The sequence below is a fragment of the Myxine glutinosa genome, chromosome 4 (genome assembly GCF_964187855.1).
Source record: "Myxine glutinosa chromosome 4, kmMyxGlut1.1, whole genome shotgun sequence".
Lineage (NCBI taxonomy): Eukaryota > Metazoa > Chordata > Myxini > Myxiniformes > Myxinidae > Myxine > Myxine glutinosa.
In genome coordinates this window covers 99,029,164-99,057,032 of record NC_136264.1, presented here as the reverse complement: position 1 = coordinate 99,057,032, position 27,869 = coordinate 99,029,164, and the positions used below count along the sequence as shown (strand labels likewise).

At 50.1% G+C, this 27,869-nt stretch overlaps 1 protein-coding gene across 1 annotated transcript in view; it reads left to right on the top strand.

Moving 5' to 3' along the window:
• LOC137425036 (protein Wnt-2b-like) overlaps positions 1-27,627 on the top strand; it is a 159,063-nt gene extending 131,436 nt beyond the window's left edge. The window contains exons 4-5 of the mRNA XM_078776199.1: positions 11,926-12,190; positions 27,009-27,627. Of these exons, the coding sequence (XP_078632325.1) occupies positions 11,926-12,190; positions 27,009-27,223 (480 nt within the window). The 3' untranslated portion in view covers positions 27,224-27,627. The remainder of the gene's footprint in view (positions 1-11,925; positions 12,191-27,008) is intronic.
• Positions 27,628-27,869: the final 242 nt, after the last annotated feature.

Below are 27,869 nucleotides of genomic sequence, written 5' to 3'. Positions count from 1 at the left end.
TGTTTTCGAACGATATAAGTTTCGTCAGCGAGCACAAAGACTGGGTGAATCGACTGCTCAGTTCGTTGCTGCTTTAAGTGAGATTACGGTTAATTTTGAGTTTAGAGATCTCTCTGATGAAACGATACGAGATCAGCTCGTGAAAAAATCTCGCATACAGAAAAAAACCAGAATGACGTTTACAGAAAAAACCCTTGCATGAAGACGTTTGCTTTTGGAACCGGAGCTTACACTGGAGAAAGCCCTTGTGATGGCGGGACAAATCGAATCAGCCATGGTGGAAGCGAAAGCGATTACATACGGCACATCAACGTCCTTTCAAGATGTAAATACAATACCTGCACGTACCAGAGCGGAGCAATACAGGCGTGACCCTATACACAGGAACACGTCAAATGAACCTGCAAACCCAACATTTTCACAGGCTCGACAGGTACGCCAAGAGAGTACTTGTTATCGTTGTGAATCTGCAATGCACTTAGTCAATGACCCCAAGTGCCCTGCAAAAGATGTAAATTGCAGGCAGTGTGGTAAAACTGGACATTTTCCCAAAGTATGTCACAGTAAAGACCACAAATAGCAATTGCGTGAAATGACTGTTTTAAGCATAGACACACATGCTGCTGAACAAATTAGAAGGAACCTATTTTGTGATGTTCGTCTTTGCACACCTGATGGACAGGCATGCTCAACTAAATTACTGGTGGACACATGTTCAGTCGTTTCAATACTTCCAGAGTCTACCTACCTGGAGCATTTCAAGAGTGCACTTCTTACAGAACCAAAATTACACTTGGTGATTTACCTGAAAAAAATCAATCACTGTGGTTGGTTGTCTTCACGTACTCTACACAACCATGCGTCTGTGCTTGCTGATTTCTTCATTGTGCCTTCTGGAACATCTATACTTGGCATGCATATTTTTACTGCTCTCGGACTGAATATTGTTAATGGATGTGTTACTCCTGCACCAGTGTTAAGTACCTCTGTTCATCAAACCGGCTTGTCGGACATCTAATCCTAGCTCCATTGGAACTCTAGGCTATGCAAAAGGATTTGTACACAGAGTAAAGACAAGGCCTGATGTGGTGCCAATCCAGCTCAAGCTTCGCCGCTTACCTTTTGCTGTCTGCGATGCTGTCTCACAAGAAGTGAAAACACTTTAAGAAGCAGGTATCATTGAGAGAATTGACTCTTCTGAATGGGTTTCACCTATTGTCGTTACGCATAAGAAAACAAGAGGTATATGACTGTGCTTGGATCTTCGTGAACCCAATAAGGCGATCGTAATAGACAGTCATCCACTCCCATAAATTGAGGAGGTATTCGCAGAACTTTGTGGAGCGAGAATGTTCTCTACTCTTGATGTTCAGTGTGCATATCATCAAGTGATCTTGCATGAGGAAAGCAGAGACCTTACGGCTTTCATAACACACGAGGGACTTTTCCGCCATTGCCGTGTACCTTATGGTCTTGCTTCTGCTCCCAGTGCATTTCAGCGAATGATGTCACAGATATTATCTGGACAGGAGGGTGTCCAGTGTTACCTAGATGACATAACTGTGTATGCTTCGTCCCCTGAGAAACATGAGGAACGCCTCCATGCTGTTTTGAATCGTATTGATCAATCAGGCTTAAAACTGAATTATGAGAAATGTCATTTTAGGAAGGCTGAACTTTCTTTTCTGGGTCACGGGATCTCAGGAAAGGAAATGAGTCCAAATACAGAACATGTGGTGGCAATAACACAAGCACCACCCACAAAGGATGCATCTACTCTGCGTTCTTTTCTGGGTTTGACTTCTTGGTACTCCAAATTAATTCCAAATCGTGCGGCACTCGTGGAGCCACTTCGTGCCCTACTTCGCAAGAATGTTGACTTCTCCTGGACCGATTCTGCACACACTCGATTTGAAAGGGTAAACAAAAGTAATTGCTAACAGCCCTGCACTTGCTTTGTTTGACCCTACTCTGACCACCATTGTGACCACATACGCATCTGATTATGGACTTGGAGTAGTGCTCATTAAACTTCATGAGGACTCTACAGAAGAAACAGTAGCATTCGCCTCATGAACGCTCACAGAATGCGAACGCAAGTACTCTACAGTAGAGGAGGAAGCAAGTGCCTGCATCTGGGCAACTGAGAAATGGTGTACTTACCTGTGGGGTCGGAAATTTATCCTGCGTACAGACCACAGTCCACTGACCACACCACTGTCTTTGAAAGGTCTTGGTCAAACTGGAATGAGAATTGCATGTTGGTCTGCACACTTACTGTCGTTTAACTATGAAATTGTACACAAACCTGGACATCAAAATGTGACTACAGACTGTTTATCTCGATTACCATTCCCCATGACAGAGCCTTACCATGGACTGGATGTAGAAATTGTGGCTTTAGTGTCCGGTGACTTCTCTGCTGTACCTGTAGCACAATTCAAGGAAGCTTGTAATAGATGTCCTATTCTACAAAAGGTGCTAATATATGTCTCCAGAGGATGGCATTGCAATGCAAATGTGTTTCCCTACTTTCGCATTCGGAATGAACTGGCTGTACATGAGGATTACTTGATTCGTGGCACTCACCGTGTGATAGTGCCGACAGAAGTTCAACCCAAGTTAATCCAGCTTGCCCATGATATGCATCAAGGAATTGTAAGAACTAAACAAAGGCTGCGTGACCTTTACTGGTGGCCAGGGATGGACCTCCAAGTAGAAGTTGCCATTAAGTCGTGTATTACTTGCCAAATGCATGATAAAACAACTGTCACTCGGGTTCCACCTTTGCAACCAGTTCCTCGCCCTAATGCTGCATGGGAAAAGCTTGCCTTCGATATTGTGGGACCACTTGATAACGGCCCAATGGACTGTCACTATGCCATTACCTTAATTGATTACTTCAGTAAATGGCCAGAAGTAGCCTTTACGTCTCAAGTAACATCTGCTACATTTATTAAGTCCTGACTACAGTATTCAGTCGTGAAGGAAACCTGCAGGAACTTATTTATCTCTGACAATGGATCTCAGTTTTTTTCAACTGAGTTTGAAACATTCTTGCAGGAAAGAAACATCAAGCACTGCCGCAGTTCTATCTACCACCCACAAGCCAATGGGAAGATAGAACGCTTCAACAGAGTACTTAAGGACTGTTTACACACTGCAAACCTCGAAGGGAAGCCCTGGAAATCATTTGTACCCGACTTCTTGCAAACGTATTGATCTACAAGACATGCAACAACTCACCAGACTCCTGCTGAACTTCTACATGGATGTACATTGCACACCAAGTTGCACATTGGGGACCGTCAAATCAGCGTACCTGCTGCAAGACTCGAGGATGTGAGACACTGCGTTCAACAGAAACAAGAGAAGTCTAAACGATACACAGACAAGCGCCAGGGAGCAAAACCTTCCACCTTTCAATGTGGTTCTTTCGTGCGAGTTCGGAAACCTGGATTTCACAAGAAAGGACAAACCAAGTTTACCCATCCCCTCCAGATCATTGAACAGAGAGGTCATGCTACCTACAGACTCTCTGATCGGAAAGTGTGGAATGCAATTCATCTCGCACATGCAATTCAGACCACAAATGGACTTGCTGCTGAAAGTTTGACAGGTTTTGAGAATTATAGTGCACATAACCCTGTCCAACAAATGCCTCCACAAGTTATTGCCCCAGGTGTTTGTCGTGGGACCAGACATCGTCGAGCCCCTGAATGGACCAAGGACTTTGTCATGTGACATGTTTACTTTCAATTACATGCTTACTATGTTTTTTGTTTTTTTCATTATTAGTTGTTATCTTTATGAAAAAAGGAATATGTGGTATTGGGAGTTAGATGAATATTAATGAATGCATGATAAACCGGAAAGGATGAGGCATAACCGGTAGTGACGTGTACGAGCTGGGTGAGGAGTGGAGATGGTGACGCCATTAAACGTTTGAGCTGAAGAACCTGTGTGTGGGCTGTCATTGTTATTCAACAACTCTCCATCCCTACTCATGAACTTTTCTAATCCTCTAACCTCACCTACCCTCTCTCCCTCCAATGTCTCTTGATCTATTTTCAGGTTGCAATATTTTCATCCTTCTCTCTCCTCCACTTGTTTCTTCACCCTTTCTTACATCCACATGGTGGGCCCCACTGACACATTGTCAGTACTTACTGCTTTTCCTTCGACCTTCTGTCACTCCATTTTCCATGAGCCTAAACTTTGTATACAAAAGAAAATGTAACCTGATATTGCTCAAAAATAGGGACAGTTGTCTTTAGACAATAGGTGTGTGGTATTGTTGTTGTTGTATCTTCAAAGCCACCTGCTATGTATGATTGTTTGCTCTGCTCTTCTACACAGAAAGGGAGCGGTAGAGTGTGCATTTACTACCTGTGTAAAGCACAGCAAACCATCATGTAATTTAAAACAAAGTATGATTTATCCACAAAACTACACCAGAAAAATCCTCTTTAGGGGCTACCTACGTTTATGCCCGAAAGAGCTTAACTTTATTTTTGGATAGGGAGTCAAGGCTCATGGAAGAGCTAGATCACAACATAACAAAAGGAACAGCAGAAAGAGAAGGGGAAAATTGCAACAGCAGGGCCGAGGGAGAAAATAGAGGGAGACGGCCAAACAAGGGATGCGGTTAACATGGTTTAGGATGGGGGGGGGGGGGGGGGTGGATTTAGATGGTGGTGAACAGCTGTCTTGAAGACCTAGAGGGAAGGATGAGATGGAAGAGGATGTGGAAGTTTGCTCCGCAGGTGGGAAAACGATGACAAAATGAGTGGAGGTGAGCAGTGATTCTGGATTTTTGGAGTTTCACTATAAGGCGGTTCCTGGTGGACCCGTGCTCCCTGCAGATAAGATACCTGGTGGAGAGGTGGGGGGGGGGGGGGGGGGGGTTAAGGGGACAAAGCATGACGATGGCAGAGGGTACAAGACCAGAAAACAGTCAGAAGAACACTGGGACTACTGACCTGTTTGTGATGGCAGAGTGATAGACCCATAGACTCAGTTTCATTCTGGGTGATTCCAATGATATTGAAGGCCTTGGTTTCCCCTGCATCAGGCTGAGCAAGATGTGAGGTAGGGGAGCCAGCACAGAGGGGAGAGCAGCGTTCCATCAAGCTGAGGATGAAGGCCTTGTAGGTGGATAAGAGTTCAGGTGTGCCAAGGAAAGACTTTGTATGATGGAAGATGCCCAGCCAGCAACTGATTTTGAAGAGCATCTTTTGAAATATGGTTTGCTCAAAGAGATCATGGCTAAGAGTGAAACCAAAGTGTACTTCACCCCAGCTAATTCACCCCAGATCCCCTTTTTTGAAATTCCAACTTTTTTCCTGGAAGTCCTTGTCCATGTGTTTTATACCTCTCCCACCTCCCCCCCAAGTCCTCTCCCTCCCACAGATCTCTCGATGTCCCTGCTCCCGAATGTTGTATTTGTGTCCTTCCCCCTCTCTCCCCATCTTGTCTACCGCTCCCCTTATTATATGTTTTATGTGTCGGTTTGACTTTTTGTGTGATTAATGTTAGCTCTTTCATGAGCCTCGATCTTGTATACAAAAAAAAAAAAAAGAGTTGGAGTGACTGAACTTATTTGACAGTGTCTATGGGATGCATATGCATATGGGATATGCATATGGGATGCATATGCTATGGGTGCATATGGGAGGGTTTGCCATATTGTCATTTCTGAGAAAGAGAGTGAGTGTGTGGGATTTCTCAGGATTCAAAGACCAGTTGGTGATTTTGTCAAGAATTGAAGAGAGGGAAGAGGTTCCTGCTTGTCTATCTGAATGATGAGGGATGTCACGGCAGAGGGTGGAGACATCAGCAAAGAGATAAAGAGGATTTTCCAGAGTCAGAGAGATAATTTATGAAGATCACGAATAGCATGGGACTTTGAACACTGCCTTGGGTCACTCCAGCCTTGACAAGGAGAGGAGATAACAGGATTCCATTGAGAGCCACACATTGGCTATGAGAGTAGAGGAAGTTAGTGACCCAAGAATGGAATTGGCCTTGGATGACATAGGGAGTCAGTTTGTAGAGCAAGGCAGGATACCAGACTATCAAAAGCTTGATATATGTCCAGAGAGATGGCCCTGGTCTCATGTCTGATATTGAGGGCTTCTTTCCATTTTTGGGAGAGTATAAGTAGCATGTCCAAGGTAGATTGACCAGGTCTGAATCCGAATTGATGATCTGAGATGAGGCTGTTGGAGAAAAGGAATGATTTTATGTCAACTGTTATGATAGATTCCATGACCTTGCTGATTATTGGATGTAAGCTAATTGTTTTGTAGTTAAGCGAATCCGTTTTTGCACATTTTAATGTAACGCAATGATGTTGGTTGACTTCCAAGCACATGGAAGATGAGCAAGGGCAAATGACAGGGTGAAAATGGCAGAGCGAGGATGTGAAAGAGCAGTAGAGCAGGTTTTTATGACACGTGAGCTGATGCCGTCCAGTTGCTCGTCCAGAGTCGAGGATTGCCAGAAAGTTCACCTAGTCCAGGAGCAGTTTTTTGACTTTATAAATTCCCATTACTTCTTTATTTGACCTAAAACAACTCGACGCACCTTACAGCAGATAATTGTTCGACAATAGTGTTGTGAAAATCAATCAAGTCCACAACTTTGTCCCATAGGTAGGTTTAATAACAATCAGATCTCTGGTATCATCCTGTAAAATACAATCATGCAATATATATCAGGATCTTGGCATCATATAGGAAGGATCGATAATATTAGTCAATGCAAGCAAGCCTAGAATATGAGCGGGTACGTACCATTCAAGTCTACATGTCATAGTATAATGTCGCAGGAGTGGCCCAGAGTCGCGGACGTCCGAGGTCTTATAGACGCCTCTCAGCGGTTTAAGTAAGCATCACACCTGGGTTCAACTTTGATACATTTTCACTACATTCTCCCCGCCGTTAGAACTACACTGCCGCTAGGCAGGAATCAAGCGTGCATCAGCATTAATTGATCGGTGATGTCAATCCATGTCAGTCGGTCCATCCGTAGCGGTCAGGGCGGCAAATTACCCTGCCAGCACGGGTCCGGAAACTACCGGGTACAACATCCCCAAGCCCGGAGTCCCCTGCATCGGAGTAGCCGCTGGAGGCAGGTGTCGGAGGGGGCACCTCAGTGCCTTCAGGCAGGGGTGTGTCTGGCGAAGGGAGGGACGGCAGATGCTCCATAGGGGGAGCTTCGGGAGAGTCCATAGACTCGTAGATCGGTTCGTCGATATCCCTATAAGGGTCGATGACCCCACAAGGGGCGAGATGGCGTACGGAGACAGTGGACTCACGTCCATCTGCCGTCATCACACGAGCATGCTCGGGATTAGCCTGGAGTACCTGCACCTTATCCACTAAGGGATCGTACTTGCTCGTGCGAACCGCACATTTGAGATAGGCCGGCCCCGGCTCAGCGAGCCAACTGGGTAAAGATCGGATACTACCCGAGCTTCTAGGGTGGTGGAACAGTCTTTCGTGAGGTGTCTGGTTGGTGGCCGTACATAGTAGAGCCCTGATCGAGTTCAGCGCCGCAGGTAGCGACCAAGCCCATTTATCTAGGCCCCGGCCGAGGGTCCTGAGGCTTAGCATGACGGCCCTCCATATGATCCCATTGAAGCGTTCGACCTGCCCATTCGCCTGTGGTCTGTACGGAGTGGTGTAACTCGAAGCGACATTATTTTGGAGCAAGAAGCACCTCACTTCCTGGGACAGGAACACCGCTCCCCGATCTGTATGCACGTAGGCCGGATACCCAAACATAAAAAACAAATTCTGCAGGCACCGTATGACTGTGGCAGCCGTCATATCTGCGCACGTGTAAGTGAAAGGGAATCGCGAGTACTCATCAACGATAGTGAGCAGATAACGAGAGTTACTCGACACCGGCAGCGGTCCTTTGAAATCCATTGCCAATCTCTCCCACGGTCTAGTAGCCCTGACCAGCGTCCCCATGGGAGGGTTGTAAAAACGCGGTTTGAGTTCTGCACATACAGCGCAGTCGCGGCAGACCGGTGGATGTCCTCAACCGAGTACGGCAGATTACCACGACGCACAAAATGAGCGAAACGCATCACCCCAGGATGACACATAGTGTCGTGCAAAGCGTGCAGACCCTCCAAAGTTACGAGACCCGTGCACGTAGCCGGCCTCGATAAGGCGTCGGCGACCAGGTTATCCTTCCCCGGGCGATATTTGATGGTGCAGCAGAAGTCGGCGAGTTCTATACGCCAGCGAGTGATTTTCTCATTCTTAATGCGTTGAGCATGTAAGGTGTCGTACATAAATGCCACGCTTTGTTGGTCCGTGATGATTTGGAAGCATCACCCAAGCAAGTACGGACGCCATCGCCGAATCGACTCGACGATCGCATACGCTTCCTTTTCGACAGACGAATGCCTCCGCTCAGCGGAGGTGAGAGTCCGTGAAAAGAAAGCCACAGGGCACCCCCCCTGGGAGAGAGTCGCCGCTATCGCATGATCCAAGGCATCACTTTCTAAGATGAAAGATTTGCTCTCGTCGATCGTCGCCACAGCGGCGCCAGCGATGTTGGACTTAAGGCCCCTAAAGGCAGCCAAGGCGGCTGGGCTCAGGGGAAACACGTCACAGGCCACAAGTGGGCGGAGTTTCGCAGAGAAATTGTGCATCCACTTAGAATAATGGGCGAACAGCCCGAGAGCATGCTTCAGTGAAGCTCGATCGCAGGGCGGGGCCATATCGAGCAAAGGTCGCAGACGCTCCTTATCTGGAGCAACAGAGCCGTGGGTCACGGTGTACCCCAGAAGATCTATCGTGCGCATGGAGTAACGACACTTAGCCTCATTCATGGTTAGGTGATACCTCTGCGCGACCTCGAGGAAGCGCTTCAGATTAGCATCGTGATGCCCCTGGTCATGCCCACAAACCGTAAGATTGTCCAGATATACAAAGACATCTGTCAAGTTCTCCTTAGCAATGAGGTCGTCCATAGCCCTCTGAAAACAGGTGACCCCGTTCGTCACCCCAAAAGGTAGTCGGGTGAACTGGTATAACCGTTGACCTGATTCAAAAGCGGTATAGATGCGATCGGCCCCGGAGATGGGGATCTGATGATACGCACTACGCAGATCGAGAGTGCTATAGACTGAGTACTGGGCCACCTGTCGAACCAGTGTGTCCATCCCCGGTAGGGGGTAGGCATCCAGCTGTGTAAAGTGATTAATCGTCTGTGAATAGTCCATTACCATTCGTTTGCGATGCGCTTCACTTTGCACCACTAAGACCTGGGCCCGCCACGGCGACCGGCTAGGTTCTATGATACCTTCCTTTAAGAGCTGGGCCGTTTCTTCCGCAATGAATTGCGCGTCTGCTCGTGAGTAGCACTGTGATTTTACCGCTACAGGTGTGCAGTCCGTGGTCATGTTGGGGAACAGCGAAAGAGGCTCAATTTCCATTCCTGCGAGTGCACACACAGCAAGCATATCAGTCCCACCAAATTCCATTTCCAAACGTTCATGTCGCTTAAGAAAATCGTGTCCTAACAGAATATCAGCACATAAAGCAGGTAAGACCATGAGATGTACATCTGGGAACATGCGTCCCTTTATCACAAGCTTCAATCGACATTCCCCTTTTGTGCTGAGCCTAAGCCCTTTGGAGGCCATAAAGATTCGTCGTGTTGTCCCAAGGACCGGCCATCCATGTTTACGCACCAGTCGATGATCAATAAAACTATCTGTGGACCCCGTATCAATTAAAGCCCGCGCAAAAATGCCTTCGATCATAAGTGGAATAATGGCCTGAGCAAGGCCGGGTGGACCGGCAGGTATTGAGCCATCCGAGCGAGATGACCGCGGCTCGCGTGTAGATCCAACGCCGGCTACAGTTTTCCGGCCGTTCGAGCAGCCTCCGGAGGGCGCTCGTGCCAAGCGCGTAGTTTGCCGTGCCAAAGCAGGAGCTTGTAGTTCGTACGAGCAGCCAGCGGATGGCGCTCGTGTCACGCGAGAAGGGTCGAAGCCAACTGTAGTTTCACGTGCTGAAGCAAGAGCTTGTAGTTCGTACGAGCAGCCTTCGGATGGCGCTAGAGTCGCGCGATGAGTCTCAAAGCCATCATGAGACGTTGGGATACCAGCCAAGGACGGTCGCTCCGCGTTCGGTCATGTTAGCGCCACTTGTTTTGGCGGCCCGATGTATCTCACCAAGGTCGAGCATGCAGCCAGGGGCCCACGAGGAGGAGCGCCGCTCATCAAAGCCGGGTGAGGTGCCCCGCTCTGTGCTTGGCCCGTTGGCTCGGCGATAAGCCCATTCAGGGTCGCGTGAGTTCATGTGCCCTGCGCAGCCTTTCGGCAAACTTTTGCAAAATGTCCTTTTGTCGAACACAAATGGCATATCGCTTCCCGAGCCGGACACGCAGACCTGGGATGTTGTCGATTCCCGCAGAAGTAACACGTAGCGTTTCGTACAGGCTTTGGTCTAGCCGCCGCAGCTGCCGCCAAGCTGGAACCGGGTCCTCCTCGGGAGTGGCCAGGGGTTCCACTAGTGTGGTCGAGTCTGCTCCCGTATACTCGGCGGTAGCTCTCTCCGGTCGCGCGTGTTGAGAAGTCCCCACAACGACACGTGTGTGATCATAGGCGTTAGATTGCTCCTGGGCCTCGGCGTATACGTGTGCCAGCCGTAGAGCTTCCGTGAACGTCAGGTCCGCTGTTTCCAAAAGTCTTTGTCTGATAGCTGACGAGCTGATCCCAGAGACAAAAGAATCTCGGACAAGATCATCTTGGACTTGCTCATGAGTGCGTACCTCGGGAGTACTGTCTGCAAGTAGACGTCGCAGCTCTTGGGCGAAGTGATCTATCGTCTCAGTGGGCTGTTGACTCCGCGTTGCAAGCAGATGCCTGGAATACACCACACTCCGTTGCTTAATGTAAATTCGTTTTAGCTCTGTCACAGCAGCATTGTACGTCGTACACTGTTCGATGCCCCTGTAGACGTTATGGTGTACTTTAGTCTGTAGCACGTCCAGTTTCGTTTCTTCAGTGACAGCGGCATCCTGGGCTTTGAACTGATTATCCAGTGTCTTGAGCCAATGCGTCAGCTCCGAGCCCGAATCCACTGCTTGTGGGTCGGCGCCGAATATCGGTACCTGGATCATCTTGTGTCCCGCCATGTTCGCCTCTTGTCCTTGAGTGGACGGCAAGACTGATTGTTATTAAGTGTTGTGGAAATCAATCAAGTCCACAACTTTGTCCCATAGGTAGGTTTAATAACAATCAGATCTCTGGCATCATCCTGTAAAATACAATCATGCAATATATATCAGGATCTTGGCATCATATAGGAAGGATCGATAATATTAGTCAATGCAAGCAAGCCTAGAATATGAGCGGGTACGTACCATTCAAGTCTACATGTCATAGTATAATGTCGCAGGAGTGGCCCAGAGTCGCGGACGTCCGAGGTCTTATAGACGCCTCTCAGCGGTTTAAGTGAGCATCACACCTGGGTTCAACTTTGATACATTTTCACTACAAATAGCAAATATAGTTATCTCATGTATGAACTCCTAGCCCCCCCTTCATAAGTTCCCACAAAAAAATTGCTATTCTTTGTCATGCATTTGTGTTTGAGTAACCAGGAAAGAGCTTGTTACGGACTAGAAAATTCTCTCTGATGGACAGAATCATTCACCCAGAATTTGTACAGTATAACTTGTAAAACCTGCTTCCCACCAGAAGTGGTGTTATGCCTTGTCTACTTGTATTGCATCCTTTGCCCTTATCTCTAAATAGAAACCACGGCCAATTTTTCATTATTAACCAGTTTTCCTCTGCCCTATTGTAAGTTTCTTTGGGTGATTGTTTTAATAGCTGCAACAGAATGTCACAAAAGTCTTGACCACGCTTGCTTGTTTTTGTCATGGCAGGCAGTCAAGCGCTTTGTGTCACGTGAATGCAAGTGTCATGGAGTAAGTGGTTCGTGCTCACTGCGTACATGCTGGTACGCACTAGCTGAACTCCGCCGATCTGGTGACTTCCTGCGGCGACGCTACGACGGTGCTGTTCGAGTTGCACTCAATCAGGATGGATCCGGATTCATCGTTGCCGATCGACACTTCAAACAACCCAGCAAGAGTGACCTCGTCTACTCAGAACCATCCCCAGATTACTGTGTACAAGATCAAGATGTTGGTAAGTTGAGACCATCATTCCTGATGTCAGGGGATAATGAACGTTACAAATCCAGTCCAATTGAGAGAATAAGGGGATGAATGAATGCAGTTGGACAATCAGCCTGGAACTTGGGAGGGTGAATAGATGAGGGTTTCCTGATTATAGCGTGTGACCTGGAATGGATTGGGGAGACCAGCAGTTGGAGAGGGAAAGAGGAGCAAGGCCACATGTAAGATTGTATAACATTGCGAGCCTAAAACTTGAGGCAGATTCCCAAGATCCGTCACTCTCCCACCAGCAGTGAGTCTTGAGATTCCAATGTTGCTGAAGGCCTTGTTTTTGACCACTCTGGAAGAAGCAAAGTGGGGAGCTGAAGCACTAGTACAGTGTGGAGAGCATTACTCTGTGGAGCTGCATATTGAGGATATGCCCATGATATGCATGGGAACGCCTTGTATACTGTGATGTGCTCAGTGTGGCCCAGGAATGCCTTCAGAGAATACACTGAGGGCATGTCATACCATGACCCAGCACTGATGTGTTATAAAGATACAGAGCAGGGAATATTATTGTAAGGAGACGGGCCTCAACATCGTCCTTGAGGTGCAATTGACTATCCCTCGAAACAATTATGTCGTTCCTCAGTCTCGAATGATCTTGCTGTGATTTAACTACATGATTTGTCAATTGTTGAACTCTTGCAACTGCTCCCGAAAATCTACTTCATGTAGGCTCAACCATTTTACATGGACATGACAGAAAAGAAAACAAAGGTAATGCACTTTCAAAAAATATACTGCAAGGTGTCCTCTCTTAACGTCGCCCCAGTTAACGTTGTTTCGTTGTAACTTCTATAATAATTAGATACCAAGGCTTCAAAGAACGCTGTGATTATTTATCCATCACTATCGTCAAGATGAATTAATTTCTTATGAGATAAATTGATTCATTTAACGTTGTTTCACTTAACATCGTGGTCTTCAAGAACGTAACCACGACGTTAACCGAGGACAAAGTGTACTTTATTTAACGGCTACTCATGTATTTACAGCAATTAAAAAATTAGTATAAGTGGAATTATTACATAAGCAAGCTTTGATTCTTAAAACTCTTCAACTAAAAACTCTTCTGAAGCTCAATAAAAGTTAACTTTTAAAATAGAGATCTTAAATCCTTCACTTCAATCAATATAATCAGTCATTAAAGTATTTACCAAGTTTGCTAGATCTTTGCGCAGAGAAATGACACAAAGCACAAATAGATGAATGCACAGGAAAGTTAGGTCAATTTTTTTCAGCCACTTGAAACAAGTTGGCCAACTGAATTTTCAATTTCAACTTGTTAACCGATGATATTGGGGGGCGGGGGAGGAAGACTCGCAAAGCGGCTTACAGTTTCTCTGAGGAGGCATAACTGCGAACCACTCCTTGTCTTGGGCCACCTCAGAAAGGATGCTTGTGCATTGCATCATCACCCAGATCTTACCCTTGTTCCACCACCAGCGTCATGTTGGGCTTTGCTAAGTCAAAGTCCTGCTCACATTCAAATGCAACCTCGCTGAACCAATGCCCTGAACCAGCCTGCTCTATGGTTTAATCCCCCGGGGCAATGTCTTCTCCCTCTGGCTTCTCAGATCTCAAATCCCCAACTGCTGATGCAGGCCGTCTTAGAAAAATAGCCCCGAGTGGGTTGACAGTCATCTCTTGAGGTTGTTGTTCAGACCTCTGATTATGTTGTTCAACCCCCCCCCCCCCCCCCCTTATCCGAAAACGAAACATCTCTTTCCGAGCAATGGGTTGGTAAACAAGGGATCCGAAGTTTCAAGGGTTAACCCTCCCTGGGAGCCTTCACCTTCCCACAAGGAAATACTCTATGTATGTGTGTACATATAAAAATCCTATCTTCATACTAAAATACACAATTTTGTGTCTGTCTGTCCGTCTGACTGTGATATATTTGGTTGTTACTTATTCAGTCTCAAACAAACTTGACAGGAAAACTAAGGGTCACATGACGGAGGTTGTAGCGACTTAATTCAACAAGTCCCCCCTCCTCAAGGGGGTTGTCCACCTTGGGCAAAATCAGTGTGAAGGTGTATATCTGTGTTAAGATATCTAATCATGGCATTTTTCCAAAGCCGCTTCTAATTACAAAAGTAACAAGAAAGAGCAATCAGAGATTGCGGACCTTTGCCATGGTTTTTAAGGCTTTTGTGTTAAAATAAATATGGCGGCCGAACCATGTGACCGATGACGTTAACATTTTTTTTCTCCACCAATTTATCCCTAGATGACGCTCAAGAAATTTCATATTGATTGGATGAAGTTTTGTACTTGTCGAATTATAACGTCATAATGGAGGAACCTATGACATCATAATTAACATATTAAAGCGCGGCGTTACACGCGCTGCTTGTGAGCAAGGAGGAAGCGGACAAGCGGTAACATATAAACGTCTTTATTGTAAGACTACACTGTAACACTGAACTGCTCCGGGCTGGTCGCCCGGTGTATATCATGAGGCCACGCCTACCCCTCGGGCGTGGCCACCGCCCACTTGGTGCGTGGAATGATGTCACCACGCCAGTGGGCTTTTGTGTCCGCCACACGCGCCCCCCCAGAATTCCCGCGCACCTGGAGGGCCAGTTTTCGGGGCAGACGAATGACCCGGCCGAAGCGCCCCCTGGCGATCGGCGGCGTCCGGGGTGCAGGGATGCCAGGTGGGATGCCCCTGGCTGCCCCTGGGATGGGTGCAGGACCGGGGGGCGGCGGGGCTGGGCGGTGCCGGGGGTCCGTCCGCAGGAGGGCGGCCCCGACGTGGGGGTCGGGCCACTGGCGGTGGATGGTCCACATCGAGGTGGGCCGGCTTGAGGCGGTCTACCGAAACGCGGTCAGGAGTACCGCCGATGTCCAGGGTGAAGTGCTTCGCCCCGGTCTCCAGCACGCGGAAAGGCCCGTCGTACGGGGGCCGCAGTGGTGTCCGATGGGCATCGTGGCGGACGAAGACGTACTCCGCCGTGCGAAGCTCCGGGGCGACTTGCGTTGGTGGGTGCCCGTGGCATGCCGTTGGCACCGGGGCGAACCTCTGGGCGGTCTCTTGCAGAGCGGAGCGCTGCTGTGCCGCGGACCATGGTGCTGTGGAGTCGGGGAGGAACTCGCCCGGCACCCGCAGCGGTTGCCCGAAGACCAACTCTGCCGCGGATGCGCGCAGGTCCTCCTTGGGCGCCGTCCGGAGGCCCAGCAGGACCCAGGGGAGCCTGTCGACCCAGCCGCCGTCGCGGAGGGTGGCCCGGAGCGCGGCCTTCAATGAGCGGTGAAATCGCTCACACAGGCCATTAGCCTCGGGGTGGTAGGCCTTGGTTCGGTGCAGCCGGACCCCGAGCCCCTGCGCAACCGCCCCCCAGAGCTCCGAGGTGAACTGGGGGCCGCGGTCGGATGAGATGTCTGAGGGGGCGCCGAACCGGGCGACCCAGGTGGCGATGAAAGCCTGCGCGACATCGGCCGCCATTGTCGACGCCAAGGGCACGGCCTCCGGCCACCGGGTGGTGCGGTCCACCATGTTGAGGACGTAGGTGAAACCCCGCGAGGGGGGCAGAGGTCCCACCAGGTCCACGTGGACGTGGTCAAACCGGCGTTCCGGCACCGTGAACGGGGCCAACGGGGCCTGGGTGTGCCGGTGCACCTTGGCGCGCTGGCACGCGAGGCACGTCCTGGCCCAGCCGCGGACGGCCTTCCGGAGGCCATGCCAGACGAACTTGTCGGCGATCAGCCTTTGGGAGGCCCTCGCGCCCGGGTGGGACAGGCCGTGGATGGCGTCAAACACCTGGCGCTGCCAGCCCGCGGGCACGATGGGGCGAGGACGCCCGAGGGAGACGTCGCACAAGAGGGCCGCGCCCGCGCCGTCGAACGGCACCTCGGTGACGTGGAGGCCCGTGACAGCGGTCCGCAAGGCCTGGACGTCGGCGTCAGCGGCCTGGTCCGCTGCCATCCGGGCATAGTCGATGCCGAGGTGGACTGCGTGGGCGACGGCCCGGGAAAGGCAATCCGCCACCGGGTTGTCCTTCCCCGCGACGTGCTGGATGTCCGTCGTGTACTCGGACACGGCCGAGAGGTGACGCTGCTGCCGGGCCGACCACGGCTCGGTGACCTTGCCCATCGCGAAGATCAGCGGCTTGTGGTCGACGAAGGCAGTGAACGCCCGGCCCTCGAGCAGATGGCGGAAGTGCCTGACCGCCAAGTGAAGTCCGAGCAACTCGCGGTCGAAGGTACTGTAACGGCGTTCGGGCGGGCGAAGCTGCCGGCTAAAGAACGCCAGTGGTTGCCAAGCTCCACGCACCCATTTCTCGTGCACCGCGCCCACCGCGTAGTCCGAGGCATTGGTGGTGAGGGCGATCGGTGCATCGGGCGCCGGGTGCGCGAGCATGGTGGCGTTAGCCAAGGCGAGCTTCGCGCCCGTGAACGCCGTGTCCATCTGCTCGGTCCAGGTAACGTCGCCTTTGCCCGGCTTACCTCGGAGAGCTTCGTGCAGGGGGCGCAGGAGCTGGGCGATACGGGGCAGGAACCGATGGTAAAAGTTCACCATGCCCAGGAACTCCTGCAGCCCTCTGATCATGCGGGGGCGCGGAAACCCCTTCACCGCCTCCACCTTGGCCGGCAGGGGGACGGCTCCGTGCCTGGTGACACGGTGCCCCAGAAAATCGATTGTGGCGGCGCCGAACCGGCACTTTGCGGGGTTCACAATCAGGCCATGCTGGCCCAGGCGTTCGAAGAGCGTGTGGAGGTGGCGTAGGTGCTCTTCGCGGGACGCGCTGGCGACGAGGATATCGTCCAGATAGACGTAGACAAAATCCAAGTCGCGCAGGACGCTGTCCATCAGTCGCTGGAACGCCTGAGCCGCATTCTTCAGACCGAAGGGCATGCGCAGGAACTCGAAGAGTCCGAATGGCGTGATGACCGCCGTCTTCGGGACGTCCTCCGGCCTGATGGGGACCTGATGGTAGCCGCGTATGAGGTCCACCTTCGAGAAGAAGGACCTGCCCGCCAAACGGGTGGAAAAGTCCTGAATGTGGGGGACGGGGTAGCGGTCGGGAGTCGTGGCGTCATTGAGACGGCGATAGTCCCCGCACGGTCGCCATCCCCCGCCGGGCTTCGGCACGATGTGCAGCGGCGACGCCCAAGCGCTCTCTGAGCGCCGAACGATGCCGAGTCGCTCCAGGGTAGCGAACGCCGCTTTTGCCACCGCCAGCTTCGTCGGCTCGAGGCGGCGTGCCCGGGCGTAGACCGGTGGCCCGACGGTGGGGATTTGATGGGCCACCCCGTGCTTGACGGCCCCCGCCGAGAAGGTGGGCCGCGTGAGGGCCGGGAAGCCGGCGAGGAGGCGGGTGAATGCGTCCGCTGCCGGAAGCGTACAGACCAACGTGGCCGGAACCGAATCGTTCGGCAAGCCGCTAGGCAAGCCGCTCGTTGAGCTGGGCAACGCACAAGCGAGCGAGCTGAACGTCTCGGCCTGGACAAGCCGTCTGCACTTGACGTCGACCAGGAGCCCATTAGCGCACAGGAAGTCCGCGCCAAGCAGTGCCATGGGCACGTCGGTGGTGACGAACGTCCATCGGAAAACCTGCCCTCCAAACCGCAGAGAGAGGCAGCGTTTTCCGTACGTACGGATGGGCGTCCCGTTCGCGGCAAGCAGTGCGGGGCCCCCACCCGCGGCGTGCTTGTCTGACGTGCCGGCGGGAATGACACTCACCTGCGCTCCCGTGTCGCACAGTTAACGGCGCCCGGAGAAGGTGTCCGTTATGAACAGCAGGCTGCTCGAACGGCCGGCGCTCATCGCCACTATTGAGCGCCGGCCCGGGCGTTTCCCGACCCGTTGAAGGAGCACGGCGGATGACACCGCCGAGCTTCGTGGCCGAACTTGGCGTGGAACCAGCACCAGGTGGTGGAGCTGGAGGAGCGCGGCTGGCTCCGCCAGGCCGGTGGAGTTGGCGGGTTTCCCCGCGGTGGCGGTTTTCGCCGCGGTGGTGGGCGGGGCGTGGCGGCGTTCACGAGGTGCGTATCAGCATGCTGCTGAACATCAGCGTGCTGTAGAAGCTGATGCTGTGGAACATGCTGCTGAACATCAGCGTCGAGGGCCGTGACGGCCACGCCGACGCTCGCCCGCGTGTCCGAAGCGGCGAAGTACCTGTCCGCCTTGGCTGCCAATGCTCAGGGTTCCGTTAGCTCGGTCCCGGCCAACGCGAGGCGAACCTGCGCTGGAAGTTGGCGCCGGAAAAGCGCCCAGAATAGCGAACCGGGGGCTTCGTCGCCCAACAGTGACAGCATATGGTCCATTCGGACCGACGGGCGCGTCTCACCGAGCTCGGGGAGATCCAGGAGGCGGTCGGCCCGTGCGTCGTCCGTGAGGCCGAACGTGGCTAGGAGTAGCCGCTTGAGTGCCTCGTACTTGTGGCCGTCCGGTGGGTGGCGAAGGACGGACACAACTCGAGCGGCCGTGCCGGGCCCGAGGGAGGCGACGACATGGCAGTAGCGCAGGTCGTCGTTGGTGAGGCGCCGAAGCTGAAATTGGGCTTCGGCTTGAACGAACCAGACTTCGGCCTGGGCCTCCCAAAATTCGGGAAGTTTAATCGCCATTGCCTTGTCGTTGGCCATTGCAATGGCGTCGTGTTCGGAAGGATCGCTACGGCAGATCCAACGTCGAGGGTCACCAGTAAAGCGCGGCGTTACGCGCGCTGCTTGTGAGCAAGGAGGAAGCGGACAAGCGGTAACATATAAACGTCTTTATTGTAAGACTACACTGTAACACTGAACTGCTCCGGGCTGGTCGCCCAGTGTATATCATGAGGCCACGCCTACCCCTCGGGCGTGGCCACCGCCCACTTGGTGCGTGGAATGATGTCACCACGCCAGTGGGCTTTTGTGTCCGCCACAATATGTTATTCCCCATGGAGAGTTCTTTACAATGAGCCATTTCTCAATTTTTTCTATTCAGCGCTTTCGGAAATATAGAGGTGTAAAGTTTTTCGGTTTTTTCAAGATTGCGTCCGTACCACGTGCCCTATGACGTCATAATTATCATTAAAAAATTATACAGGAGGAGACGCACCTATGGCAAAAAGTTCATGTCAATCGGACAAACAGTTGCAGAAAAAAAATCATATTATTATAGTATTTGCTAGTACATTAAAAATGTAATGACTGTGTGCTTATGAAACCTTCGGACCCATTGGCTGGAGAGCTCACTTGACTCCATCCACAACTATTGTCAGGAAGAAAACCATGCATCCACCACATTGGTTTTCTGTTAATCTTAAGATGTCTTCGGAAGCCTCATATTCACAAGTTAAATTAATTATCTGAACTATATAACCACAATGTATTATATATGCACATAAGCAGTAGGCATGTTTTTGCTCTATGCACGCAAGCTGTTTTTTTTTTTTTCCCGGAGCGATTGAGGCAGCGGTCTGGCCAATACACCGCCCAATTAGGGGGATGACTAATTTGTATAATAAGGAGGGTTTTTGTGCATAATTAGCCTGAGTTGTCAAGGCTGAATAGTTTCAATCATCGTCAACGAACGACTTCCTGTTTTTGCAGAATCACACAAAACGGTGATGATTCCAGGCATTACAATACAGCCCGCTGAAGAGTCTTCTGGTGCACAACTAGGGGTAGCTTTATATGGGGAATCCAATGGCAGGCTTTAAAATTACCGAAATCGCAACCCCTCCCCCCTCCCCCCCCGAGCTCGAACCAAAAAAAAAAAACCCTAAAAGGCGGGACCACGAACTACCCTTTTTCTATTGGACAATTTAAATAGTCTCCGCCTCCCTAAGGTCTCCGGCCCTCCTAATAATCCTATATAAGCGGTGGCGTTACTTCAACATTCATTTTAATAGCGAACGTTTTCGCCACGGTTCTTCATTATTATTGTTATTCCTATTTCTCCGATTTATTCCTATTTTTTTTATTCCGATTTATTCCTACTTTTGAAAATCTCCGATTTATTCCTATTTTATAAGTAAAGCGAACGTTTTCCATAAAAAACGAGCGTTTTCCCCACCTCTTCCCATTATCAAACGAAAAGCGACAGTTTTCCCTTCTACGATGCCACCCAAAAAGCGGCCAAATTTCGGAAAGTCACCTGCAGCCCTCCATATGCAGACACGAAGAGAAGCACGGACAGATGCGGAACATCAGCAGGAACTTCAAACCCTGGCACTCAGGCGATCAGCTCTAATAGACCAAGAGACACTCGAGGAAAGACAGTCACGACTCCAAGAAAACGCTGCCAGACGAAGAGCTGAAAGGCAGCAGGAAGCACTAGAACAGAGGCAGTCTCGCCTCCAAGAACAGGTCTTCCGACAGTCAACTCGACGGCAGGAGGAAACTCCAGATGAACGTCAGACAAGGCGTCAAAGAGATAGGACAAGTCATGCTGAGGTAAGATCTCGACCATTCACTGCGCAACAGTGGTACCAAGGTGCTTTCAACTATGATCCAAGCCATGATTATGCATCACACGAATTAGTGACCATTGGTTCCATGTCTAAGATTTGTGACAAGTGTAGCGCCAAAAAGTGGGATAAAGAAACACCAGGCAGGTGTTGCACTAATGGCAAAGTTCAGCTGACTATGCTTCCTGAACCACCTGAGCCACTTAAGGATCTTCTTCTTGGCACCACTCCAGAGTCCAAACATTTTCTTCAGAATATTCGGAAATACAATTGTGCCTTTCATAATGACGTCATTCGGCGCCAATGTCATCACAGAGGGAGGATTCATGCCAACATGAATTCATGCCAACATGATTCATGCCAACGCCCCCTCGCCCCTCCCCTCCTAGACTCCTGCCTCACCCCTCCCCTCCAAATCTCCCCCATATCCCATCCCTTTCAAATCCCTCCCCTTGTCCCTTCCCTCCCAAACTCCCCCCTCACCCCTCCCCTTCAAATCTCCCCACCCTCATTGCTTCTCAATTTCCCCCCTCTCACTCCCCCTCCTCAAAGCGTCCTCCCTGCTTCTTCCCCCTTCAAACTCTCACCTCCATCTCCCCCAACCTTCTGCCTCGCTCTTCCCCCTCCTCAAATAACACCTCATTGTGGCTCACCCAATCACCATCAAACCTTTTGTCCGCCCCATCCTTCCCTTTCTCCGAGCTATTCTGAAATCTCTGACACACCTTCAACAGCTCTCCCTACCTCTTCCACCTCTTCCACATCTTACCCTACCCCTCCTCCCCCCTGTTCTGTATCTGATGCTCCCCCTTCCTCTTCATTAACGGTATGGACCTCAAACATCCGGGGCCTTCGTTCAAACTTAACTGATCTCTCCATACAGGTTGCTTCTGTCAAACCAGACGTGATCTGCTTAACAGAAACTTTCCTCCTTTATGATGTCTCTGATTCCATAGTATCTCTCCCGGGCTACTCCCTCCTCCGGTATGATAGACCTGAGCCTCGTCCTGGAGGCGGGGTTGCTATCTTTATCAAAAACTCTCTTCCTCACTCGCCCTGCACTGCACTCTCTCCACCTCACCCCCAGGAATACCTCTGGCTACGGCTTCCCCTTCGCTCCCACCTCTTGTTCATATGTGTGTTGTACCGTCCACCAAACAGTGATGACTCCATCTACATCTCGCTGTCTGATGATATGGACCAACTTCTATCTACTCATCCCAACTCTCTCTTCCTCATATGTGGTGATTTCAACTGTCATCATGCCAGTTGGCTGGGTGTGGGTACCTCTCTCACCAGCCATGGCTCCTCAGCAAAGGACTTCTGCGACTCACTGGGACTGACACAATCTGTCAATTTCCCGACCCGGATCTCAGTCAACGGAACATCTTCTCTTCTGGACTTGGTTATGACTAACTTCCCTGAAAATGTCTGCTGCTCTTCTTCTGCTCCGATCGGATCATCTGATCATGTCCTTGTTAAAGTGGACATCTCTCTGATCATCCTCAGGGAGCCTGCTCAGCGTCGACGAGTCTGGCATTTCACTCAGGCCAACTGGCACGGTCTTCAAGCAGCCATCAATCATCTGGACTGGTCTCCCATCTCTACCACCTCTGACATCAACTCATCCTGGGAATTCTTCCAAAGTAAATTGCTCTCTCTCATGCACAGATTTATCCCATCTCGTCTTCAGTTGTCATACCCGTCCTCCCATCCTTGGTACACGGAATCTTGTGGTGAGGCTGTTGCCCAGAAACAACTTGCCTTCGTCTCCTGGAAAGCAAATCCAACGGAAGGAAATCTCATTTCCTTTCACAAAGCCCGAAACAAGTGTGTGTCCACCCTCAGGAGAGCCAGGAAACAATATCTCTCCGTTCTCAAGACCGAACTCTCTTATCTGTCTCCCTCTTCCAAATCCTAGTGGCGTCTGGTCAAATCCGTTTCTGGTGTTTGTTCCCCCTCCATCCCCTCCCTTACCTCAAACGGCTACACGGCTGACTCCGCACGTGAAAAAGCTGAATGCCTCAACTCTGTGTTTGCCTCTAAATCTTGTGTCCCAAACCCATCCCTCTCTGTACCCACCATACCCAGTCGGACCCTGCTGCTCCTGGACTCCGTGTCCTTTCCTCCTGACAAGGTGGAAAAGTTTCTGTCAACCCTCGACTCTGATTCTGCAACTGGACCCGACGGCATCAGCCCACGGGTCCTAAAATCCTGCTCTGCTGCTCTATCTCACCCTCTCTCTGTTCTCTTCACCCTCTCTTTTGCTCAAGGTCAACTGCCATCTGCTTGGAAATCAGCCAACATCACCACTTTGCACAAAAAAGGTGCAAAAACAGATCCTAGCAACTACAGACCAATCAGCCTTCTCCCAATTATCAGCAAAGTCATGGAATCCATCATTGCTTCGGATATGAAATCTTTCCTCTTCTCCAATGGCTTGATCTCTGATCATCAATTTGGTTTCAGACCAGGTCACTCTACTCTGGACATGCTGCTTCTGCTGTCTCAACAATGGATGGAGGTCCTCAATGCCAAACAGGAAATTAGAGCTGTCTCCCTCGACATATCACGTGCCTTCGACACGGTCTGGCACCCCGCTCTGCTCACCAAACTCTCCTCCTTTGGTATCCATGGAAATCTCCACGCATGGCTGGCGGACTTCCTCTCTAGTCGTCGTCAACGTGTGGCCCTGAATGGGTTTCTCTCATCTCCTCTTCCTGTTCAGGCTGGAGTTCCCCAAGGCAGTGTTCTGGGCCCCGTGCTTTTTCTGGTCTTCATCAATGATCTCTCTGACTCTCTCGAAAATCCTCTCTATCTCTTTGCTGATGACTCCACTCTCTGCCGCTCCATTCCTCTTCCCTCAGATCGGCAGTCTGCTGCCTCCTCACTCTCTAAAGACCTGGACAAAATCACAGACTGGTCAAACAAGTGGAACATGTCTTTCAATCCTGACAAATCTCACACTCTTACTATGTCTCTCCGAAAAGATCGACTGGACAACCCTCCCATCTACTTTCTCAACAATCCTCTCCAAGAAGTTCTGTCGCTCAAGATTTTGGGTCTCACTATCTGCCATGATCTTTCTTGGGAAAACCACATTTCCAAGCTGGCCTCCAAAGCCAGTCGCCGACTGGGCATCCTCCGTCGTGCGAAGTCCTTCCTCGGCACACCTGAGCTCCTCACCACATACAAGGCTTTCATCCGCAGCTCAATGGAATACTGTTCTCCCCTATGGGCCGGTGCTCCTGCCTCACACCTAGCTCGGCTTCACGCTGTTGAAACCAAAGCTTTCAGAATTATTGGAATCTCCCGCGATGAAGCTATCTCTGAGGGCCTTTCACTCACTCACCGCAGGCAGGTAGGTGGTCTTTCTGTCTTCTACCGACTCCTCTCCGGCCTTGCACCCCCAGCTCTCTCTGTGCTCTGTCCCCCAAATATTCCTACAGGTCGCACAAGATCTGCCAGCAACCCTCTGATGGTTAAACTGCTGAAATCTCGGCTCTCTGCTCACCTTCACTCTTTCATTCCTCTTTTCTCCCGCCTCTGGAACAAACTCCCTCACTCCCTTCAATCCCACTCCTCCCTCCAGGTCTTTAAAACAGCTGTTCACCACCATCTCTTATCTTCCCCCATCCAAAACCTTGATCTTTTCTACCCCCGCTAATTCACCCCAGATCCACCTTGTTTGAAATTCCAACTTCTTTCCTGGAAGTCCTGGCAGTGTCCATATGTTTTATACCTCTCCCACCGCCCCCTTCCCATGCCCTCCCCCCCCAAAGCCCTCGCCCTCTCTCAGATCTCTCGATGTCTCCATGTCTCTCGGTCCCTGCTCTCAAATGTTGTGTTTGTGTCCTTCCCCCTCTCTCCCCATCTTGTCTACCGCTCCCGATGTTATATGTTTTATGTGTCGGTTTGTCTTTCTGTGTGATTAATGTTCGCTCTTTCACGAGCCTCGATCTTGTATACAAAAAAAAAAAAAAAAAAAAAAAAAAAAACATTCAAAGTTCAGGGACAGATTTACCACAGGATAGGATCCCTCCAGCCTCTACCAAATGAACAGTCTCGGTATTTGCAGATATACTTTGTTGGAGATCTTCAACAACAGGCCCAGAGTAGATACAACAGCAACCAGGGTACAAGATTTGATTTAATTTTGAAGCTGCAAGAAATGCTTCATTCAAGTAACAGCTTTGTCGAAAGTTTTAAATATGCCTTGAGAATGCTCCCACCCTGGAATATCAGATCATCATTGATGCTGACAAAAGACCATCCGGTGAGCATGCACGCCGATTCAATGCTCCAGAACGTTATGAGGTGCCTGTCATTATGACTGGCCAATAATATGGCAGAAGAGACATTGTCCTCAAATTTCGTGACAACAACCTTTACTTCATCAGTGAAACCCATAGGTCTTACGATGCCCTCCAGTATCCTTTGCTCTTCGTGAATGGAGAAGATGGCTTCCACTTTAATATTCCACAGGCTGGTACAAACTCAACAAAAACTGTCTCTTGCATGGACTTCTATGCTCATCGCTTTATGGTTCGTGGCAATTCCTCCAACCAACTTCATCGAAGTCAGAACCTCTTCCATCAATTCGCTGTGGACATGTATGCAAAGATTAAAGCAGAGAGGTTGCATTACATCAGGATCCACCAAAAAGAATTAAGATCTGACTCCTACATACACTTGCGAGACGGAATGAACATTGATGTGGCTGGAGGAGAGCTTGGCCAACTCTGCATCCTGCCATCAAGCTTTACAGGCAGCCCCAGATACATGCATGAAAGAACTCAAGATGCAATGACATATGTCCACATTTATGGGCGACCTGATCCCTTTATCACATTTACTTGCAATCCAACATGGAAAGAAATCCAGGATGAGCTACTTCCCGGACAAACACATTTTCACAGACATGACCTCACTGCCAGAGTATTCCGTCTCAAAGTGGTGAAATTAATGGACCTTATCACCAAATCACATATTTTTGGATCAATACGTTGCCACGTGTTTTGTATACAGAATCGAGGCTCGTGAAAGAGGTGTACACCATCGAATGGCAAAAAAGAGGTTTGACTCATGCACACATTCTAATCTGGCTTTCCTCGAAAATTCATGCCAACCAGATCGACTCCATCATATCAGCAGAATTTCCAGATCCAACGAACGACAAAGATCTGTTTGAAATTGTCAAAGCACAGATGGTCCATGGTCCTTGTGGTTCACTTAACTACAACTCGCCATGCATGAAAGACAGAAAGTGCACCAAACGTTTTCCAAGGCAATTCTTGAAAGAGACACAAACAGGAGAAGATGGCTACCCCTCTTACTGACGAAGAAGGCCTGAGGATGGAGGATTTCAGACAAAGATTGGACAACATGAAATAGATAACAGATGGATTGGTCAGGGTCAGTTTCGCCATGTTTATCAACAAATCACAAGGGCAAACATTAACGGTGGCAGGACTGCATCTGGAAGAGTCTTGCTTTTCTCATGGTCAGTTATATGTAGGCTGTTCCAGACTTGGAAGTCCCTGCAATCTTTTTGTTTACACTCCAACTGCAACGACTCACAACATCGTCTATACTGAAGTGCTGAAGTGAAATTGCCTGTCATAAGTGGGGCTAAATTATCCAAAATGTCCTATAGATATATAGGTCAATTGCGAAATAAGCTATGACTAATAAGCAGTTGTGGACCATCAGTGGTGGTGCTATTAGGGTGTGGCTGGACTGCGAGTCTGGCAAGCTCTTGGTTCTAAAAAAATGTCACAATACTCAATGACGGTATCATCTCAAGGCGGGTGCACCTCACCATAAAGGTGCCAAATGCCTACAGGAGTAAACCTGGAATAAAAAAATCGGAGTGGCTGGTGTTGGCTTAGCGGTTAGGGTGCCGGCTTGGGATCCTAGGATGCTGGTTTTGAATCCCGGTCGATCGCTGAATTAACGCCAAGGGGGTTGACTCAGCCTGTCATCCTTCCGAGGTCGGCAAATTGAGTACCAGCTTGCTGGGATGAATGATCACGGTGGGTACCCCAATGTAGAATAGGTACACCGTATCCCTGCGCATCGTAAGAGCATGACCAAGGGTTGGCGTCAGGAAGGGCATCCGGCCATAAAAACATTGCCTCAAACAGGGAACCATGATTGTCATGGGGCCCGCAAGGCTCACCCCCGCTCTAGCAGGGAAAATGGCCTTAAAACGATCATTCATTCATTTCATTCAGTGGCTGTTGGGAACCCACTCATAACCCAAATTCCCATGAAACCTCCCGAGCAAAGCCGGGTGCTTCTGCTAGTAATAAATATATGAACTCTTAGTTTACAAGCGTGATACCGTGTTCACAGTGTGCCTCCATTTTCCCTCCCCAGGTTCTCTCGGCACAGACGGTCGCGTGTGCAACAAGTCGTCACGTGGCACTGACAGCTGCGAGGTCATGTGCTGCGGCCGGGGTTACGACACTCGTCGGGTGACGCGCACCAAGCAGTGCGAGTGCAAGTTCCGTTGGTGCTGCGCTGTGCGGTGCCGTGAGTGCAGGGACACGGTGGACGTGCACACCTGCAAAGCGGCAGGACGGGACGTCTGAACCTGAAACGCGGACGGGACATCCCAACAACGCTGTTCTGTATGTTCATCGCGGACCTCCCGGGTAGCAAGAAAACGACGCTGTCCGAGGGTCGTTTGTGAATGACGTCATATTAAAATGAGCGAAAGCGAACGATGAGTTCAGTACGTCGAGCAAATTTGCCAGCCAGTTCTGACGTACGAAATAACCGATGACGTCTTCCGGATCGATAAATGGTAACTAGATGGTATTCTTAGAATACTTACCCTGTGCAGTCAACTTGGTGTGAGCCAACTCTTGTTTTTGAATGTTTTTTTCTTTGATCCAATATGGCTGCCAGACCACGTGAGCGATGACATCATAAATTTATATTCTCTAATATCATTGTTGCAGAGATCATGCTCAATAAATTTCAAACTGATCAGACTAAGCGTTGTCCCTGTCTAACTATGACGTCATAATTATGGTACCAATGACGTCATCATTAACAACACCTATTCCCCATATGGAGTTCTTTACAATGAGCCATGTTTCAAATTTTTTCCAAGTAGCGGTTTTGGAGATATAGAGGTGCAACATTTTTCGTTTTTTCCAAGATGGCGCCTGTACCACATGACCTATGACGTCATGATTATCATTAGAATATTCTAAAGGAGGAGGCACTCCT